This window comes from Silene latifolia, chromosome 2, assembly GCF_048544455.1.
Source record: "Silene latifolia isolate original U9 population chromosome 2, ASM4854445v1, whole genome shotgun sequence".
Classification (NCBI taxonomy): domain Eukaryota; kingdom Viridiplantae; phylum Streptophyta; class Magnoliopsida; order Caryophyllales; family Caryophyllaceae; genus Silene; species Silene latifolia.
In genome coordinates, this window is record NC_133527.1 from 197,501,198 (window position 1) to 197,508,921 (window position 7,724).

The following is a 7,724-nucleotide window of genomic DNA, read 5'->3' on the forward strand; positions in this document are numbered from 1 at the left end:
GATAAATTTCATATTATCTTCAACGTTACTTCTTCCGTCTCAGTCATTTGTCTACCTTTAATTTTGGCACAAATACCAAAAATAGGAAAAAAAATCAATTATTAGATAACAAGTCGACCAAGTTAGATGTGGAGGATCTAATTACCAATAAAAAACATTTCTAAAATAAAAAAACAAATAATTAATCGGAACATCCTACAATAATATAGGCAAACAAATGATGGAAAGTCGGAAGAGGAGGAGTATGTTAGCACCAAAAATAAGAAAAAAACTTGCAGTGACAATGCCACATTAGCTTATACGAATATCCAGTTGTCCATGCGTATCGTGAGACGTGAGGTAGAGAATCGAGTCCGTTGTAGCAGTAGGTCTCCTTTGTGACGGGTCGGATCTTGCGACGGATATTTTGTGAGTGAAAATGGGTAGAGGGGACAAGGTGGGCACCCACCCCATGTGCTCCTTCTCTCACCTCCTATGGGTTTTTTGTGAGACAATATGGTACCCATCTCTTGTTTGTGACGGATACCCTCCGTCACAAATAAGAATTTGTGCCGTTGTAGACCCATATTGGTTTATTCGTTTTGTCTTTGTTATGTGCTTATGTGTCATTGTCTCTTTACGGGTCACTTGACATAAAATAATGACATAGACTTGGTATAAAATAATGCAATGAGTCCATTTTTAATTAATATAGAAATATCACTTATTATGTTGGCGAGATTTTAGTCTAATGGTTAAAAGTCTAAGACGGAGAAATTGCGACTCACAGGTTTGATACCTCTTCCCCCATACGGAGTATATTGTAATTTGTAATGACCTTAATTTGGGTCATCTTCATTTTCTATGCTTATCTATTTGCATCCAGTTCACTCACTACAAAAAAAAATATTATTTGCATCCAGTTTTTCTCACGTGACACGTCTATGTTTTGTTTCAGGACGATATAATGGCCAACTGTTTGATGAGAAGGAAAGAAATTAACGACTCTCATGTCATTAGGGTTCTGTCCATTTTCTCCCTTTCATTTCATTTTAAGAGGTTCAAAATAAATGCTTGAGCGATCGAAAAGTTAATATTATAAGAACAAATGGATAGGAGGAAATGGCGATATTCTTGACTCATTGTTACTTTGTTAGGTAAGAACGTGCTATATAAAATTGTGTAAAACGGACTCATTTACTAACTTCATATATAACCCATTTAAAGAAATTAAAACGTAAGTCGTTAATATTTTCCATTTTACAAACTTTTTGTATAAGCCGTCTTATAAAATAATTTATATCAACATTATTCTTTTACGCCATTTTAATTTGGGATTACTTTTTATTAATAAACAAATAGAAGAGATATTTAACTTGGATGGTGCCAAATACTCCTTTATTCGCCGTCTTCAATGAGATTTTGTGTTATTTTATATCCACTATAAGTAGATGTATCGATAAAAAAAATCTTGGTTATGAAATTAACTCACGAGAATCGAGGGAGAAAAATCGAATTTTATTTGTTTGTCCACTAAATTGATGATAAGTGAAGTGAAATGCGACGAAATAGTGGATTACATAAGATATGGTCAAGTTAGGATATTATTGACCTCCTCATTCTATAGAAAAAAAAATATACATCTGATATATTAGATTTTATTTGTTTTTAAGCTTATGTGTATTTTTTCCGAGTTTTTTAAGGTTTATAAGCAATGTTTTTGAGTTATATTGTAAATTTTTTTGAGCTTAATTTTTAAGTTAATGAACTCAAAAACTTTATAGTAAAACACATAATTTTTAAAATAAAACTCAAAAACCACACAACTGGTGGTAGTACATCGGATGTATAATTTACTTACTGCTCATTCTAGGACCATTTTTATTTCATCAATTCTTATTTAAGACGGTTCCTACGCCGGATTAAAATATGGCGAAAATAAAAGAAAGCCGTGAGAGGTGTTAAGTTAAACCATCTTAAGCAACGGGGTGTTTGGTAAACGACATATTGGCTGATTTTTAGCATATTCAAGGGTTTTAGTATGTTTGACCAATCAATATGTTAATTTTAGTGTTTAGTAAACAACATATTGAAACAACATATTTGGGGTCAATATGCTGTTTTACAATATGCTGCTTACCCCAGCATATTGGTTAGCATATTGTAAAGTAGAAAATTTTATTCCATTTTACAAAGAAAATTAACATTCTACTAATCGTAATCTGTCAATTACCAAACACTCAAATTAATTCTGCTAATTATAATACACTAGTCAAACCTTCTGATAAAATCTGATATTTATAATCTGCTTTTACAATCTGCTTATGCTGAAATTAATCCGCTGTTTACCAAACAGGGCCGTTGACATTAGTTTTTTTTTTTTAGATTTAAATTCTATTTATATGTTAGTGTAAAAATATACTCCGACATGCGTTATTACTTTATTTATAAGATTAGTATTTTCCCTGTTTAAAACTCGTACGAAGTAAGAAATATCCACCACAATTCGTAAGCTCAATTTTCTTCCTTTATTCAACTTTTTTCTTTCCAATTCAACAAAATACTCCTCATATATATTTGAGAAATGAAAAAAAAAAATTAAAGAAAGAAGTATTTACGAGTCTCAATCTGAGTCTTGAATATTCAAGAACGACATAACATAAATTCTTCTAATTCATTGTTGGAAAATTCTTAAGTCCTCTAGGAGGACCATTAATATGATTCCCTAGCCAATAAAAAGCTCCATCTCAATTTAAAAGTTTCAAATATAAAGGTAAATGTATAGAAAATATTAGAAATGAAACTTTCTATTGGTCAGGGAGGACACATTAATAATCCTCCTAAAGGACCTAAGTCAAAGGCTCATAAGTCATACCCAACTTAAATGTTGTAATAGAGTCAACTTAAATGGCTTAAATGTTATTGGATTTCCTAACTATTATTTGCAAATAGATCATAAATTATTTAATTTAAGGAAATAATTAATCTAGAAAAATAAGAATTAGCACCACCCTATTTAACTAGGGAATAGGGATGGTCTTAAAAGAGAAGGTAAGGCGGCCAATATGATTTGTGCAATGTACATGCAAACAAAGTGCATGTGGCATATAGTTTGCTCAACACATGTTTTCTCTGATTTCATACATAGGATGTGTGTTTAGGTGTGAAATCTTTATCGTCAAGTGCTTGTCTAGCATTCCTCAAACTTGTTTAATTGTACCTTGTACTTCCTAAATCTTTAATCTGTAATAACAAGTACAAGCGTGACATCAATAGTTAGATATTCTATTCTAATAATGTGTTTAAGTGAATAGTTTACGTCTACTTATTAAGTTTTCTTATACGAAGTTTTTTTTTTTTTTTTTGGCAGCTATTATACCAAGTATATATATTACTAGTGATGGGGCATATTCTGCACCGCTGACCAAGTCAACATATTGAGCAAGGTCAGAGATATCCACAGCAAAGTCAACGACTTAGACAGCCTCACCGACGCTCCCTATCGGCCTGTCACTTGGGTCCCGGCCTAGCAATCAGCCAGCCGGGGCACACATCCGCGTACTCATATCCAAGATCCCTCGGTCGGCCTGCCATAGGTCCATCGGCCGAGGGTAGAACGGTCTTTCCACCTGCTAGCCACTTGGCCACTTGGCCACTACGTGACAAAAGGTGAAAGTCTATAAATACTCCTCAACCCTCATTGAGGAAAGGATCCACAATTTAACCTAAGAATTACTATTCATCTGGTAATATCTTCCTTCTCTCTCTACAACACATACTTAGTCAAGCAACAACTTACCTCTCTAAGTTTACTGACTTGAGCGTCGGAGTGAGTACGCTCGGCCAAAGCCGAGCCCTCAGTTTGTTCATCGTTTCAGGAGACCGCAAGGAGGATTCAAGCAAATACGTCATTCTACAAGCCACGGGTGGTAACAATACTTGCTCTGGAATTACACCCGGAACAACTAGACCTAACCAATAGCATAGGCCGGTTAGGTCCGACCAAGCCGTGATGTCTAGCCATACTTCCATACTTCTAAATTGGACCGGGTTAGGGATAAGGTTTGAGATCCCGACTCACACGGTCACATCGGGTAAGGTTGGGTTGATGCCTGAGGCAACCCGACCTGACCCGTGCGGCCGTGCTACCTGCATTCCTAACATCCCATCATTCCCATGGTTTGGTCAGAGGAGTCCGACCTGTGATCAAGTCTATACTTTACTGATACGAAACGAGTTTTTAATTTTCGAAGGACCGATATACTTTTGTCTCTAATATTAGCCTCCACCGACTCCATCCACTGAACGCGCCACCAACATCCACCTCACTCACCACCACCTCCTTTTTCACTTTCGACACCACCTAACCTGTCCACGTTAAAATTAATAGAAAAAAACTAGTGTATTTTAAAAATTATTTTTTTTCAGGCTATTATATACCAAAAAGTGATTTATATTATTATTTGATTAGAGAGCACAATAACATCCAAAACAAAAAGTAGTAGGACATTTTTTTTTTCTATATAAATGGAGATAAAGAGGTTGCATACACGTTATTACTAATGCCATTTACGTCCGATCCAACTAAGCCTATTTTATTTGGTAATTAACTAATTACAGAGCTAAAGACATAGATAGATACATGGAGCAAAGCAAATACATGAGCAATTCAAGTCATATTAATGGCAGCAAAGCTAATAATATTGAAGAAAACATTGATCCTAACTCAACCGACGATGTTCCTCTTGACGTTGATCTGTGAGTTCATCTATTCTTTTATCTAACACTATTATTATTGTTTGTTTAGTTTATATTTCATAGATTATCGCATCGTTATTCAAACATCATATGTTAACTAGCTTAATTGGTACATAAAAGACATTGAGAGACTTGAGTATAAATCCCGTCTGCATCAAAATCGCCCTGCCCTTATGTCTCCTTATACACAAAAAAAAGCATTGCTATTCAAGCCACTTTGCTTCTTGAATTAAATTGGTAACAGTTTACCTTGCACGTCAACTAGCTTAGTTGGTAAAATTATGAAAGGTGGTGCTCATGACATGGGTATAAATCTCGTCTGCATTAAAATCGTCCTTGTGACTCCCTTTACAGAAACAAACATAGTTATTAGCTTGGTAACGGTTTAATTACCTTGTTTTATTTGGTAGGATAATGTTTAGAAAATACATTAAAAATTACTCCGTAGTTGTAATAAGTAATAACCATGTTTTAAGTTTAAGACGGTATTAAACAAATCTTTACATAAGCTTATGGGTAATTATTGGGAAAAATAAAGGGCATGTTATTGTATAAGACGGTGTCATGATAACGTTATTGTGAGACCGATGATTCATATGAGGATAGAATCGTTATTAATTACTTCTGCTGTCTCAATCATTTGCTAACTGTTGATTAAAATGTCTAAAATACAGTGGTGACCCGGTAATGTACTACCCATATTGGAAAACTGTAGACGAAGAATGTTCGGTGACAATTAAGGCATCTGATTTCTTGAGCTACTTTGTGAATCCTAACAAGGATGAGTTCATATACCATGTGCCGGGTTTCACAGACGCGGTCCGAAGGATTCATCGGGTGGTTGGGAATGCGGTGACTGAAGGCCGGTACATAATTGGAGGGACAGGATCATCGCAACTGTTCAATTATTTACTTCGTGCCCTTTCTTCCAAGGTTAACTCAGGCACTACAAATAAGCGCATACCGGTTGTTTGTGCTGCTCCATTTTACGGGGTACTTACAGCTTTCCCCTTTTGAAAATATATTAATAATAAATTTATGAGTTATGCAAGTAGTTTTAGTTAATTGACAATATATTTTAATGCTAAATAGAGGTAACCCGGGCGAAGCTGGGCACCCATACTAGTTGAGATAAAATGTTAAAACTTCAAGTATTCTATGAGCTACAGAGTATCTTAAGGAATAGAGTAAATTAAAAATATCTCCCTTTTAAAATACAGTTTTCTAAAATTAAGATGCATTTTTATCAAAAAATGATTCAAAACTCCAACTTGAGTTACTTATTTTGTCTGTTTATGAACTTATTCCGATTTACTCTAAAGAATATACAATTTTAAAGAACGTACTTGTATATAATACGGAGTATGAATCTGTTTTCTTATTTGAAGCTATTTGGAGCATCGGTCGATTCAGAGAAATCAGCAATGTATGAATGGAGAGGAGATGCTCACACATTTGATGAGGAAGGTCCATACATAGAAGTGGTGACGTCTCCGAATAATCCAGATGGTTTGATCAGAAAGCCGGTGGTGAACCGGCCAGGGGAAATGTTGATACATGACCTTGCTTATTACTGGCCTCAGTACACTCCTACTACTGCTCCTGCTGACTATGATAATATGCTCTTCACTATGTCCAAATTCACCGGCCATGCTGGTTCCCGAGTTGGGTTAGTTCTAATCTGTCTATTTACAATATCTCGCGTATTATTCCTGGATTTGCCCTTAGACGACGACTTTGATATTGTAGGTGGGCAATTGTGAAGGACCCAGAGATAGCATCGACGATGACGACTCAAGTGTTTTTGAGGACCATCGGGTGCTGCCAGGAAGGCCAGTTGAGGGCAATAAAAATCCTCGAGTTTATTGCTGATTCTTATGAGAAGCCTCCTATTCCAACGGCACCAACAACTGAACGGCTTTTTGAATTTGGTTACCGCGTCATGAATGAGAGGTGGAACAAGATCAAAGCTGTTATCAAAAGCGGCAATGTCTTTAACCTTCTTGAGTATCGTCCTCAGCATTGTAACTTCCTAGGCACGGTCCACAATCCTACTCCAGGTATAAATACAGCTAAATTTCCTCGAACTGTGAATGTATTAGCATTCAGAATCCTTATAAATGGAAGTAATCACAATGTCTGCCCTGCACCAAATTTAATACCATGCTCAGGAATACTCCTTTCGATTCTTTGGAATTGCGCCATTTGTTAAAAATCCTCAAATTTCGAAAATTGGGACAATTCCGAAGAATTCACGTGGCTAACTATCATAAACGATAAATAAAACGGTTAATGTTTTAACACAATAACACATAATACTGATACTCTACTGCAAGATTAACAAAAAAAAGCAGCTCATATGTCAATGTCTCACACGGATTTTTTATGTCTTGTGGTGGGCGTATAAGATGCAAATCTGAAAAGATAGTCTTGAAGTTGAAATAATCTTCGTCATGACCCACCATAAAATCGTTTCGAGTTGCTGCCAGCACAATAAAACATTATTGTTGGACTTTATTAAGTAATTATTGGCTAATACGTTTGTACCTATATTTTGGTGCAGCGTTTGCATGGTTGGAAAGTAAGAACGGTGATGATGCTTCACAATTGATGAGTGAACTAAAGATCCAAGCAAGGAATGGTGCAATGTTCGGATCAAGCGAACATAAAAAGTGTGTTAGAATTACCTTGGTTGGGAGCGAGGATCAGTTCAACCTCTTTTACTACGACGACTCTCTTCTCGCCCTGCTTCATTAGACATTGATGGAATTACCTCCATTTCAAAATTAGAAGTAAACGGGAGTTAGGAAAGCCTCCTGGTAGGAGCTACTCTCCCGTTTCAATCATTTGTTTACCTTCTTCATTCTTAGTGAAATGTATTTTTCAAAGGTAAACAAACAATTGGGACGGAGGGAATACCATAACAGACAAATGAGTATGTACCAAGAATGTTTCGACAATCTTCAGTACAAAAGTCTTGGCCAAAA

At 35.7% G+C, this 7,724-nt stretch overlaps 1 protein-coding gene across 2 annotated transcripts; it reads left to right on the forward strand.

The window, feature by feature from the left end:
• The first annotated feature begins 4,534 nt into the window (after positions 1-4,534).
• Positions 4,535-7,724, forward strand: LOC141644320 (tryptophan aminotransferase-related protein 1-like). 2 transcript variants are annotated; one of them, XM_074453814.1, is made up of 5 exons: positions 4,535-4,737; positions 5,412-5,730; positions 6,126-6,406; positions 6,487-6,797; positions 7,301-7,724. In XM_074453814.1, exons 1-5 carry the CDS (start codon positions 4,622-4,624, stop codon positions 7,492-7,494), a joined length of 1,221 nt encoding a protein of 406 aa, XP_074309915.1. In that variant the 5' UTR covers positions 4,535-4,621; the 3' UTR covers positions 7,495-7,724. The 2 variants fall into 2 exon arrangements, with proteins under 2 accessions (XP_074309915.1, XP_074309916.1); XM_074453815.1 differs by having other exon boundaries at positions 4,544-4,737; positions 5,412-5,670.

Excerpts from the sequence above, each read along its gene's own strand:
- LOC141644320 (XM_074453814.1), top strand. The coding sequence starts at position 4,622 with ATGGAGCAAAGCAAATACATGAGCAATTCAAGTCATATTAATGGCAGC. Across the intron at positions 4,738-5,411 it reads GTTCCTCTTGACGTTGATCT|TGGTGACCCGGTAATGTACT; the intron begins GTGAGTTCATCT and ends TCTAAAATACAG. Across the intron at positions 6,407-6,486 it reads CATGCTGGTTCCCGAGTTGG|GTGGGCAATTGTGAAGGACC; the intron begins GTTAGTTCTAAT and ends TTGATATTGTAG.